General features: G+C 42.2%; 1 protein-coding gene across 1 annotated transcript; it reads left to right on the plus strand.

Annotated features, from left to right (window-relative positions):
* LOC111221934 (nuclear receptor subfamily 1 group D member 2-like) lies at window positions 1-11,463 on the plus strand. Its single transcript, XM_022745529.1, has 8 exons — window positions 1-647; window positions 6,416-6,727; window positions 6,831-6,919; window positions 7,064-7,208; window positions 8,810-9,387; window positions 9,498-9,683; window positions 9,797-10,007; window positions 10,100-11,463. Exons 1-8 carry the CDS (start codon window positions 629-631, stop codon window positions 10,294-10,296), a joined length of 1,737 nt encoding a protein of 578 aa, XP_022601250.1. The 5' UTR covers window positions 1-628; the 3' UTR covers window positions 10,297-11,463.
* Window positions 11,464-14,214: the final 2,751 nt, after the last annotated feature.

Below are 14,214 nucleotides of genomic sequence, written 5' to 3' on the forward strand. Positions count from 1 at the left end.
GAGAGAGAGAGAGAGAGGAGAGAGAGACATCCCTGATACACATCAACAAACAGGCGGTTGAAGGGACACACAAAAAAGAGAACAGGAAAAAAAATGGTCACATTTCTCAGGCACCTGAAAACGTGCTGGTTATTTTAGGACGCGTGTTGCTTATTGATGAGTAGGGAGTGTTTAAACTACTTCCACTCTAGTCATGTTTTGATGGTGACTGTACATGGCAAGAAGCTGAATGCTTTGGGACCTCTGTAATTTAGAGAACCCCTATACAGTGATATCATCCAGCCTGGTATCATAAGGTGTGCAGACGGTGCGCCGAGCAGCTTTGTGCATCTATTCACCTTGGAAATTATCTGGATCAGTAACAGATCTGCTCTAATTTCCTTTTTCTTAAAATATTACTTTTTTTTTTACTTCTTCGCTGACTGGGTTTTCTTCAGACCCCCAATGCCCTGTGCACACTCCTGTTGGTCTGAGCTTTTGGATACACTCTTTATGCCTTGGCAGTTCATGACTCTTTCACCTGTTTCAACGAAACTCCTCAGTGGCAAGCAGTGGCAGTCAGTCCAGCATTAAACGCCCTCAATTAAACAGCACGGAACAACAGAGCAACATCGATCGACTGGGAAACATGGAAAATAGCCCTGGTGGTAAGTCTCCTTTATACTGTACTGTGTGTGTTTTGCTTGAAGCCACTGGAAAATGTATTTCAGTGCCAATAGCTGTTGGAAGGAGCCGGCTATGGTGCATACTGGGAAAAGATGCCGTTGCACTTCTCTACATTTTATTTGATTTTTTATAGAGGCTTACGAGTAAATTTTCTATAGATTTTTTTTCGGCACTTTATATTTACTTATAATTCCATGAGTCAATAGCTATATAAACGTGGTTATTGCTGGTTATTGTAGGGCGATAGTTGACAGGTTTTTATCCTGTTCAACTGCATGTTAGTTTAAAACGCTGTGCACCTGACACTAGGCAATATACAAATGTGAACTCCAGGATACAATTGAGGTCAGTCCCTGCAGTATTTAAACTACTGTATATTTAACATCTTACTGTGGAACTCATGGCTGTAGAATGATATCTGATATTTAAAAAAAAAAAAAAAAAAAAACGTCGTTACTTGAAGTGTAATCCATCACTGTAATGTGCGGCTTTTTGCCAAGCGCCTCTGGGCTGCAAACAGTAGAGTGTTTTGAGGGAGTGAGCTGAGAAAGGATAGTCCTCTTTCGTCAGTCTTTGCGGCGGACTTCCGATTCTCTGCATGTAAACACTCCCTCACGTGAAGCGCGACCCTAAATGCACCTTGGCCGGGCACCTTCACTTTCCACCGCACAGCCTATCTCAATCATGTTAACGTTATTGGCTTGATTCTCATTATATCTATGGGTTAATTCCACGCACTGATCCTACCGTGAGTGCTATAGTTCCCACATAGGCTATGTCTCGAACCAGTAACAACTGATACACATACGGAAGTCGGAGTGTGAGTTGTTACTTTGTTGCAGTGAGTGATTCATTTCACTTGGCTGTAATCCAGGCTGAAGTGCATCTTTTTTTTTGCCAAACACATGTGAGTAGGCTATGCTAAGGAGCAGTCACGCCCACTGAGTCAAAACAAATGACCGTTGCCAAATGGTCCTTCCATGGAACTGGCCATGACTTGAAGAACGGAGTAAACATCCTGTTCTGCCAGGACCTGAATCATGATCTAACCCAAATGTAGTGGGAGGAAGCTGATGATGAATGAGCCGAGCGCAAATCATATGTTACTCATAAAACAAGTGAACCAGTCAAACCCAATTTGAAACCATCTGCCATTAACTCTGTACCTCAGTAACAGACTATAGGCCACCATAATGGATATGAAAGGCAGTATCAATGTCTTGTGAATTTCTGCTCCAGCACACAGGACTGGACTGAACAGATATGGACTCAACCGGCAATAAAATGTTAATATCAATCCATTACAGCTAAAAATATAGTCAGAATGGAATTGGATACCACATCACAGCAAACCATTAAGTGCCTCAGACTGCGGGACTAAAATATCTTAATGCTTGATGACGTCACCAGTAATAATCATCACACATAAATCCCGATAGAAATATAACAGCTGTGGTACCCAAGCAGTAGACACGCCATTGAGACAGCGATGTCTTTTCATCTGCTCTCCGCCCAGCGCACCCCGGGTAGAAACGGTCGTGATAATGTATGGAATCATGCGCCTGATTTTTAATACGCAGCTACCCCGCCTCGAGCTGACAGCACGTGTATACAGCCTCAGCATCCACGTGCAGCGCATGATTCCCATGCACCCCGCCCCTCCCCGTCGTTCCTCTCTATCGCGCGCGCTCTGCCCGCACGGGGATTCCTCTGTTAGCTTGGTCAGTGGGTCAGAGAGGTTTAACAGCCTATTCCCTCGTTCTGGTTGCTATAACTGTTTTGAAATGTCTATTAGTAATTACCATCGGCCACATTTCACATGAAGTGTCACTATGTGTTGTCTGAACGGACATATTAACCGACGCTGGGCTGTGTTCAACCTTTTTGGCTAACCAGTTCTTCCTGTGCACACGCATCACCATCTATTTTAGTAGTAATATAGCTGCAGCAAGAACACTTTGAATGCCCAAATGAGCCATTACTACCATTATGCACCATAATGATACTATTACTAACATAAACATAGGTCAGGTAAATGTAATATAGATGACATAGATTGTTACTCTAAATTATGGAATATAATAGGCTTTAATAATGTGGAACATTTTTCAGTAGGATTGAAGGAAGAAATTTACCTAGATTGAGGTTTTATAATTTACTCTTACATATGTTTGTTTGAAGATTAGGAATTTGTAGACTGCTAGCAGATTACCAATTGCACATAAAATGTAACTTGTAAGCAAAAGAGGGGGTAAATAGCATAATGTGACAATCTCTAAATGGTGTAGAAATAATAAAAGATTATAGTTGTACAAACATTAAAAATATTTGTTAATAACACAGAATACATTAGTGTCATAAAGTTATATCAGCCTGAATAATCATCAGTTGAATTATCATTGAATGCCTTAATCAAAATGAGCCCTGTTTAGTGAATTGCATCATTGACATACTTGCAAAGTTAGTCTCCCCTCAACATCACTAGTTGAAGATTAAACTGTATAATCTGAATAATGTGTGTGCATTGATAGTCAAATAACTGATTTCTAAGTAGTTCAGTATCCACAAAAGGGATGATAAGCGTGACTATAGAAACCTCCTTGAGAGAGATGACCTTGTGACCTAAAAGCATGATTACTGCCTTCATGCTAAGGTCTTTAGTGATGAAAAAGATATGCCTCATCTCCAGAATGTGTTTTTCACCTTAAGTGGAATAAGTAGGCTACTTGAATGCGTCATGGGTGTCATTCATGCTAACGGGATGTTGAGCTCTGATGCCAGTCCTGAAACCAGATTCCTTGTGGGTGTCAGATTGAGAGATGATCACATAGCTAGGTAACTCAGATTAAAAGCCAAGCTTGATTCAGATGTCAGATAGTATTTCTATCCAAGGATCATGTGTAACCTGCTTCTTCCAGTCAATCGCATATGTTAGGGTGAAACCACTAGATCTACATGTGAAAATGTTTAAGCTTTTGAACCTCAACTACTTTTGAACACAAGTTCAAACTGGAATAACATACAGCAAATTTTGTCCTCAGTTGCTTTCAAAGAACCATTCTCCTTGAAAGTGCTTCATAAATAGACATGTCATGAGGCCAGCTGTTTCACGTGGAGTGAGGCTTACTGCCCATGCACAGTTGTAAATGTTCACATGAAAGAGGGCAGACTAAGAGGGGGCATCCCCCCCCTGCCAGACATGATATGAGCATGATGTCTATACAGTTTGCCTGCCATGCATGCATGCCCAGGGGATGGGAACACATGAGAGGGGAAGTCATGGAGGACTGGCAAAAGGAGGGGCGGTGGAGTGTTTTGTTTATTCTGTAGTTTTTATGGCCGTGTGTGTATCCACAGGTCACATGTTGTAACCTGTGCCTGAGTACAGCAGCTCTGATATTCTCAGAGCTCCTTCTGGCACCAAGTCAAACCAGATTCCACGAAATGGTTACGAGGAGAAACGACATGGAACGTTTTTACAGCAGAGGGGCGGGGATGTTGACTGTGAATGTAGAGTGTGGGTGTGGAGCTCATGTGACAGCAGGGTGTCACCCGTTTCCTCTGCAGGTGATACACACGTCTATGAAGTTGTATCTTTCTCACACAAACACCCAGGAAACTGCACATGCACCAAGTAACATTTATGTGTGAGGGGTGAAGTCAGAGCCTGACTGACACTGGAGCTGCCACCACACACAAGCATTCAAGGCCAGAGTACCTTGCATTCAGTGCTGACACGTGTGAGCGGGGGAATTAAGGAGGCACTTAGAGCTAAACAGAAACGCAGCACGTGTTTTCTCAAGGAGAGGAAGCGCAGGGAGGCTTTTTCTGAAATGATTCAAGGTGCTTCAGAGGAAAAGAGCACACAATGACAAATCCAGGGTATCGTCACTGTAACACTAGAGTTCAACGATCCACCCTTTTTTACTAGACGGCAGGAACCTTTTTGATGGAACAGAGCAGGAATCCGATATAACCTGTGCTACTGGTTATTCACTGAGAATTTTATTTTGTGATAGTGACCCACAAAGCTCATGATATGAGCCCAGTGACACAGAATTTGAATTGAGAATCTTAAACAAGCAAATGCTGAACATGACAAAAGGTTTTGGTTGGCAGGTTTTTATGCTAAAGTAATTAGATACATGACACCGTGATCTAATAGCAAATAAAACGGAGGGCAAACTGAACAGAAAATGAGGGTTATCACAAGTGGACCACTCATATTAGCACAAATAGATACATTCTTGAAATCCTGAATGTCTGTAATAGAAGAGATTATATTATAATTGCTGTTTCTTGTTTTAACACCACAATACTATAAATTAAAAGAATGTCAGCCTTATAAGTGGTTAAATTAGATTTGGTGAGTTTGCTTTACTCCCACTCTTGAACACCTGCGATATAAATGCATAATGACATTCTCATATTATTTGATTAAAACCCCCAAGCGAATCATTTAAATGTGTCAAAACATTATGGCCAGCAACAACGTGACTGTAACCCTCTACACGGTTTCTAGTGACTCTGTGGAATGCATCGACTTAAGGTAGCCATGCCCTGCTTGCTTTCCCCTACGTCTGTAGTCACAGCATTAAAGCCCTCTCTATTCCAAACGTGATCTGCCCTAGCGCTTGTTATTGTACTGCTGCTGTTGTCTACACGGGACTGCGCAAAGAGCCTTGTGAGCCGGGCGGGAACTGTGTCAAGAGTCCATGTGAGCTCCCGGTCAGGTGGCTGGCGGATAGATGGGTCTGCAGGCCTGGAGCCAAAGTGGGGAGGGAGGAGGTAGGAGGAGGGAGGGAGGAGGAGGTTGGATGGGAGGAGGATAGAGAAGAAGGGAGGGGGTGGGAGGAGGGAGGGACGGGAGAAAAGACTCAGTACTGAAAGCAAGCAAGCAGGCAGGGAGCTGGCTGGCTCAGCCTGCACGTGAGGGGCAGTCTTTCATCTTGCAGGGAAGAACACTGCAAAACAAGGGGGGTGGATGGGTGTTGTGCTGAGGGGTAACAGGGCATTTCCGATTGGATGTGACGTCCCTAAACAAAGGCCTGTTTGTGGCACTCATTGTCAGTGTATAGTGACTAACTGTCATATTATGATGAGAATCTTATGGTGTTTGCTGTTTCACATAGATTTGCTGACATGTTTGTATAATATTTTGAAATACATTTGATAAGAGTGTAATACATTGTCATATATTTTATCACGGAAATGTAGACTACCTTATCAGACCATACAATTTAGCCATAATGTTATTCAACCAAGTAACACACTGTGACTATTTGGCTTATGTGGGTGCTGGTTCACCCAAGAGAAAAGGGTTTTTGTTGTGCCTGGTCATTGTTTATTTAGCATTATTCATTCACCAAACCATGTGCAATGGTTTTCAAGAAGTATCACTAATCAGTAAAAACAACACGCAGGCAGCTTGTTTTCACTGCCCTTTAAGAGTTGGCATGACAAAGCGTATTTTTTCACTTGATTGTCTAACAGATTCGAAACCAAAAGTGTCTGCACAGATATCCAGGTCAGAGATGTTGTTGCTCTAGCGGTGACATTTTTTCTAAATTATTTATCAGATCAAATTTCTGATCGGGGTTTTGTGTGGTGTTTGTGACAGTCTGCCAAGTACGCACACTGTATCAAAGTAGAGCATTGCTCAACACTTACACTCCCACCTACATTGTGCATGAGAGACCCAGAAGAAGATCAGTGAACTGAGCTTTTTTGCCCCTCTCTGTTCCTCCAGGTGGTGTTATCTTGTATGCTGGCTCGTCTGGCAGTGCCAGCCCGAGTCCTGGCAGCCCTTCAAGTGGATATCAGACCCAGTCGCCCTCCTCCCACTCGCAGCCTTCTTCCCCAGAGGGTGTCTCCTTTCAGGAGATTGGGGCCCCGAGGCAGAGAGGGGAACAAGGGGGAGGAACCCCTTCCCCGAAAATGGTCTTCCAGTTTCCTGAAGTAAACAATGCTCCAGTTGCCCAAATAACGACAGTATCATCGGCAACTTACAACCATCCCACAGTGGCCAAAAGACCTTGTGGTTTCACTGGCACGTTCACCAGTAAGTACCCCCTCATTTCCCTCCTCCACGTTCCCCTCTATGTTTACCTGCCAGCAGCCGTTGTATTTTTCTCTCTGATGATGGATGTATGCTTCTTTCATAGAAACCGGAGGTATGGTGCTTCTGTGTAAGGTGTGTGGAGACATCGCATCTGGGTTCCATTATGGTGTGCACGCCTGTGAGGGCTGCAAGGTGAGACTGAACAGAGATAGTATTATGTTATTTCTTTCTTTCTTTCTTTTTTCTTTTTTTTTTTTTGTTCAATAGGAGCACACACAGACACACTGCCACTATAGACATGCTTTAAAGTCTTTATTGTTCTTATGGCTTTTCCAGGGCTTCTTCAGACGCAGCATTCAGCAGAATATCCACTACAAGATGTGTGTGAAGAATGAGAACTGTCTCATCATGCGCATGAACCGAAACCGGTGCCAGCACTGCCGCTTTAAGAAGTGTCTCTCCGTGGGCATGTCCAGAGATGGTGAGAGACTGTGCTCATGTTCTTAAAGAAGATATTTAGACCCATGGCGAATGAATGTTTAGTTTTCTCACTGCAGAGGAGAGGATTTAATTGATATATGTAGCGCAGGGAGGATCAGATGTTAAAGCTTCACACAATAGGTTATTAAAAAGGCAAGAAAAGAATTCCTGTTGTAGCTTTCGACAAAAGCCTGATTCTACTGTTTTTAAGCAGCTCTTACTCCTCATTAGAAAAAAAATAAATCATTTTCTCTTCATATTCTTATTTCTCTCTCCACTCTCTTCCTTTTGTCTTTTGTTACCCTCTGCCTCTCTCTCTCCTTGTCCTGCTGTCTGATTTATGGCAAGAGGAGCCGGAGAGTCCCAGTAGTCATCAGTCATACAGAAACTGTGACAAATGGAGTTTATTTTGGGAAATTGGGGCACAGAGTTGTTGATCACCCCCTGTGTTCACCAAGACGAATGGGTTCTACCTATTTATTTAGTTATTTCTTAACACTGACATTTTACGAACAATCATTTGAGACATAATGTTATTCCATCCTGTTAATCATAAAAGCCACAGTTGAAAGTAAAATAATATTACTACATCTAATCTGCTCTACTGCATTATTTCACTGCAGGAGTCTGATCTCTAGGGATATGGCTAAAGTAGGTGATAATAAATCATGGCTTTCTGGAGCAAACATTTTTAGTTGACCCAAAAAAGCCAAAACGAGGGAGTGACAAAATCACCTGCGCATTCATCAGATTGCAACAGGGAAACTTTATTGTTCATAACCATATGTTACATGTTTTTATTCTCTATAAAATGCCCACAAATTGAATTAAGAAGAAAAAATGTAATGTTGATTACTGGTTCTACCAAAGCCCAAAGATATAATGTTGTACACCTCTAAAGCCAGCGTCTTTGACTTGACAACATGATTTCTGCAAATTCATTTTTGATCATCCAAATTTTCTCCCACCTTCAACCCTTTGTCTCGTCACCTCTCCTTACCTGCCTCTCTCGTCTTCTTGACCTTTCTACTACTCACTCACTCTGTCACTTAACTAATGACATCATGTTCAGTGCTGCTGACCCAGTGACCTACTTCCACAGGAAAATAGAGAATGAGTGCTCAACTAAAAGGCAGAAAGGGAAGAGAGAGAGAGGGATGAGGGGGAGGTGGTATAGCATGCAGAGTACTATAAATAGGGCTGTCAGTGGAGGAGCAGTATTGAAAAAGGGGGAAGGGAGGATTGTAAAGACTAGAGAGGAGGATGAGGCAGGCGCATGAGATGAAGGCTTTAGTGTCGGTATTGTGATGAAACAGCTGTGATGGAGACAGAATAGTCAGAGGCAGATAAGAGAGATCTTGGGATTAGTAATCCATTTAGAGATTACAGCTGGAGTGTCAGATGTTGAATTCATATTAGAGCAAGAACTGAGCGTTTTGTTTCTCTACATTGTTTGAATGTGAAAATCATTTAACTGTGCGTGTTTCTGCTGTTGAATGTGTTAATGGCAGTGCTGCCAGTAAGGAGCTGGCAGTGATATCGATGCTTGATGTCACTAAATGCTAACAAAGGATGCTCTCTCCTTGTTGCTATTCTCCTCAGCTGTGCGTTTTGGGCGTATTCCTAAACGGGAGAAGCAGAGACTCTTGGATGAGATGCAGAGCTACATGAACAGTCTCAATGAATCAGCTTCCATGGAAATGGAGGTATCGCCTCCCCCCGATGCCCCCTCCAGTCCACAGAACCAGACGAACGAAGGCTCCATATCGCAGGCTTACCGTGGCAATTTAATGAACGGCGACGAGAAACCTCTCAAGATGGCTGCCCGCAATAGCAACGCATGCACTTCCTCTTTCCAGAACGGTTCAGTACAGGAGCCCGCCCTGTCGCACCCGACAACCCAGACGCAGCACACAGTTCACGGGGAGCAGGCAAACCTGACGCAAAGCTACCATGTCCCCACAAACTGCCCCGTCGCCCACACCAACAATGAAAACTCCACTACTGCTAACGTTGACAATGTCAAGTACACCTTCTCCTCCAATCAGAATCAGTGCCCCATCAGTCACAGTCTATCACCTCAGTCACCCTACCCAGCCAATCAGAACAGTTTCCAACCCATCGAGTCCCAGAACCAAAGCCCCTGCCCCTGGAAGCTGAATGGAGGTGCCAAAGTGCTGGTGAGCCTTTTTTTTCCTTTTGATATATATAAATTCATGATATCTATGAAAATTATGTCAATAATAAGTCCCTAACACTTGTCTTGTTCTCTTCTCTCTGTCTCCCGCAGGCATGTCCACTCAATTCATGTCCCGTGGCTCCGGCCAGTCGTTCCAGTCAGGAGGTGTGGGAATCTTTCTCCCAGTGCTTCACCCCTGCTGTCAAAGAAGTAGTGGAGTTTGCAAAGAGCATCCCAGGCTTCCAGAGTCTTAGCCAGCATGATCAGGTCATGCTGCTCAAATCTGGCACTTTCCAGGTACATCCACTTAACCTGAATGTTGTTGGTGGAATGTTTTTCTGTTCTTCCTTCCTTTTCCTTCTGAGTTCTGATTTGTTTCTGATGCTAACCCGGACTGGTTCTGTCCACAGGTTCTCATGGTGAGGTTCTGCTCATTGTTTGACCCCAAGGAGAGAACAGTGACCTTCCTCAATGGACAGACGTACTCACTGGCATCACTGAGGGCTCTTGGCATGGGCTCCCTACTGGACAACATGTTTGATTTCAGTGAGAAGCTAGGATCTTTGGGTCTGGAGCCAGACGAGATGGCTCTTTTTATGGCTGTCGTGCTCGTGTCAGCTGGTAAGACTTATCCACTTATATCCACACAAGTACATATTATACGCAGTCACATTTCCTCATGTCTAACCCCACTTTCTCCTCCCTTTCTTCAGACCGCTCTGGTATAGTGGAGGTGGGAGCAGTGGAGCTGCTGCAGGACAATCTAATAAAAGCCCTGCGCTCTCTCATCACCAGTCGTCGCCCGGATGACAGCACCCTTTTCCCAAAGTTGCTGCTTCGTCTGCCGGACCTGCGCACCCTTAACAACCAGCACTCTGACAAGCTTTTAGCTTTCCGTATCGATCCTTGAGTTCACATAGCCTGCAGCTTACTGAGGTATCTGCTGTGGGGAACCTCCCGGCTCCCCATGCAAGCCTGGCCTGCCGCATACAATACACTGGCCTCTGCATGATGGACAGTTGTTGTGTGGGAGCTGTGCCAAGTCTGGTGCTGTGTGAGAGAGAGAGAGAGAGAGAGAGAGAGAGAGAGGACTCGGAAAAATATCAGTGAAGGACGGAGGCACAGCAGGAGGTGGAAGCTCCTGAACTCAAACTGATCTCTCCTCCAGTTGCTTCCAGGATTGCTATATAGAAATAAATAAAACATAGCCTGTGTTCTTCCTGGGTTCTTCGAGTCAACATCAATCCACCAAATCATCACCTTCTTCCCCTCCTGGAGTTTGCCTGAGACAGTTTCTGTTCTGAAGACCAAAAAGAAAGAGAGGGCCTTTTGTTCCTCACTAGACTTTGTCCTCCCATCCCAGCTTACAAAGCTAGCAAGAAGGAAGCACATCTTGCCCAGAAAAAAAAGGAACATGTATAGAAAACTCACCAACAATGATTTCTTACTGTACATTCATGCCACAAGTGTAAAATGCACTTTCCATACATTGAGAAACCTCTTACATCAATAAATATAACATAGCAATAGCAATGTCTAACACATAGTTAGGAGGACGGTTTGTGTTTGCCCTGTTGGAATGACCTAAGCTATTTTCACAACATGTCACCGTGTGGGAAATCTTTATGAAAATCACCCATCTGTGATTGAGAAATGTATAACATTTTTAAGAAATGAGAGTAAGTTGCATTTTATTTGTATGCTGCAATCAGGGAGAAATTATTGGTCATTTTAGACCGTGTCTGATGGGTAATATGTCAAGGTGTTCTGTTGTACATTTTGTATATAACCTTTATTCTTGGTTCATACCCTTGTTAGTTTGCAGATTCTCAGATATGTAAATGAAGTTAGTATTGAAATTATTGTATGACGTCACATGTAATAGATTGCTCTACAGACTGCAGAGGAAAGAGAAAGCAGCATTTGAACCATGCGCTCTGAGTATAAACTTTTTATTTGAAGATATATATAATTGAAAATAAATGTGTTGTCAACTGACTGCATCACCCTGTGAATATTTTGTAAATGTTTTATGGTTACACCATAGAGTACCATTATTAAAAAACGTTCTATAGCATGTTCCTTGTGCTCATCTTTTTTCATCCTCTTCCTTAATGCAAGCCTACTATCAGCATTGCCGAGGCATACGATGGAGCTGTAGCCTAGCAACAGAAGCAATCAGCCAATCATGCTCTCCATCTGAGAGCCATTAGGGGCTTTATTACTTACAAGACACATCACTTGATTTTGGAGTGTGTGATAACAAGTAAATGTAATTTCAAAGAGTAAGACACTCCAATATATAGCCTACATGGTGATGTTCTTTGCCACGAACACACGCTGACAGAGACGACAGGCAGCAGCTGGGAGGGAAGGTTATGAACCGAAAAGGATTCTGTTCCGTGGTATATGCAAATGTGACACTGAAAAGACAGTCGAGACGGTTCGTTTGGGACTTGCACATGCAGATTCTCTGGAGGTGAATAGTCAGGGTTCTAGACAGGACAAGGAGACCTTACCACTGCTATCACTACAGTCTAGTAGACAGCCTGGAAAAATCATATTAGTATAAATGTTTGGGAACATTTTCCATAAACAGTAACTCTGGCCTTCAGAAGCCTTGTTTCAAGCTGGACTAAAGTAGACAGAAATACCCCTTGAATATCTGAGATTTTAGTGTAAATACTGTTAATATCAGAAAAAAATACATACTTTCTGTATACAGTTGAATAGATATTTGTCATCTCCTAAAGGTTATTATGATCGACTTCTCTCCCTTGTATATTTTTAGATCAAACATTCAAGATAACCTGTGACTCCTCATATGAATATCACTGGACACATATCCACCTGTACATTTGTTTTGATAATTTGATTTAAAAAACAATAATTCGCCTCCACATCAGGTGATACTCTGGCAGTAACACTGCCCCTGTTATGTATCTCCCTTTGAAACACAAAATGAAATATGAGCATCAGCCAAAAGCTGCACTCTGCCCTCCATTTATATGAACACAGTCAAACTTTTATTCTCAGTGCTGCATTAGAAAAAAAAACTGAAAGTCTTCTACAGTAAGAGCTTAGTCCTTTGTGGCGCTCTGACACAACCATTTCCAGTCATTTCTATGGGTCATGTTGAGGGCTTCATGTGCCATCTACTGGGCAGAATGTTAACAGCAGCAACACATTTTAGCAATTATATTATTTTATGCCACTGGGACTCAGCCTGTAAACCAGTCAAGGCAGTGACCTGCATTGGTACGGCAATGCCAGGCTCGATTGAGATGATAGCATTTAACTCAAATTTTGTGTTTCACTTTTTATCCTTACTTTTAACCTCCAGCTTTCAAGCCAATATGGACAGGAGGTTGTAACATAAGATTGCTAATAAAATGGAATTCTTAATTTATGCAACTACTAAATTGGTAAACTCCATCTGCTGATGAGGATCATGTCATATCTCCCAAACCTCCAGAACAATTATGAAATGGACCTTGGGGAGATGTTGTTTTCTCTAGAACCAGTATAATTTCTAACTTTGAATTCTGGGACTCAGGTAAAAATGACCTGATATTCCCATTCACTGTAACATGTACAAACAACCCTGCTTTCATGTCTGTGCACCCTGTTTGGGTTGAAATAAAAAAACTTTTTCCCCCTGATTTACATGAGTCATGAAATAACACAACAAGCCACAACAAGTGTGTGCCACTCAGTAAAGTAGAGGCGTGTTGGTGATACGTCATTGTTAACGCTAAACAGCCACAACTATAAACAATTTAGCCGTTTTAGTATTATCTTAGTAATGATGAGGTTTGAAGTTTAGTTCCAAATGTCTCTGTTGTTTACCACATCATTAAGTTTAACTTTCAAACACCATCAGTTCACATTCATTTTGTTTATCTATAAAAAAAAAACTGTTAGGATGAGAGGGTTGGGACTGAGCACTGAGTGTGGATTATATTTAGTCATAAAACATCTTCTCACTCCAGGATTAAAAGGGTAAAGATTGCATTTTGTTAAAAGTATGAGGCTTCAACTCGTTCATCCATCGCATCCCTGGGCAAAGAAGCAATGACTGTAAAGTATATCACTTCCGGTGTGCCTGACACAGGTCTTTTTCTGGCCACATAAAATATAAATATTTTCTTGTCTTCTGGTGCCATCCAGTGGCCATGTGGAGGAAAGGAGAATAGAGTTTCACATGATTTCATATCTAACATGTTTTATGGACTGAGGATTGGATGAAGTTTATCAAACATTTATCAAACAGAATCTCGGCTGTAAAGTGGCTATAGTTGACGTTTTCATGATTACATTGTGTCAGTGACGCTGTGAAAATGTGACAACTCAGAAAGGGTTGCACATAGTGATGAACCTATCGAGAATTATCACCTGAATCTGCCGCTCCCTGAGGAATTCAGTCTGTACGTCTTAAAACAGAATAATATTTTGTAGCAAGAAAATGATGCAATGCTCGTATTAAATCTTTGAGTTGCCCCATTCTCACAGTGAATAAGAGATTGTTTGAATGAATGGATGGATGAATGAGACACTGGTCATGTGAATTCAAACTATTTTTTGCCAGAATATAGATCTTATTTCTAGGTAAATATTCTAATATAGCAATGTCATCACCACAGAACTACAGCACTATAGTTATAGTGTGGGCAAACCATGAAATATGATGATTGCTTTTCTTATTTCTTTACTTTGTGATCTGTATTGAGACCATTAAGATCCATTATAAAACATTTCTTTTAAACCCTGTTGTTTCTAAATGCATTCTCAAAGCAGAGACCAGTAAAACGAAGATCAACACAAGGAG

Source organism: Seriola dumerili, unplaced genomic scaffold (genome assembly GCF_002260705.1).
Source record: "Seriola dumerili isolate Sdu_G_001 unplaced genomic scaffold, Sdu_1.0 BDQW01000088.1, whole genome shotgun sequence".
Lineage (NCBI taxonomy): Eukaryota > Metazoa > Chordata > Actinopteri > Carangiformes > Carangidae > Seriola > Seriola dumerili.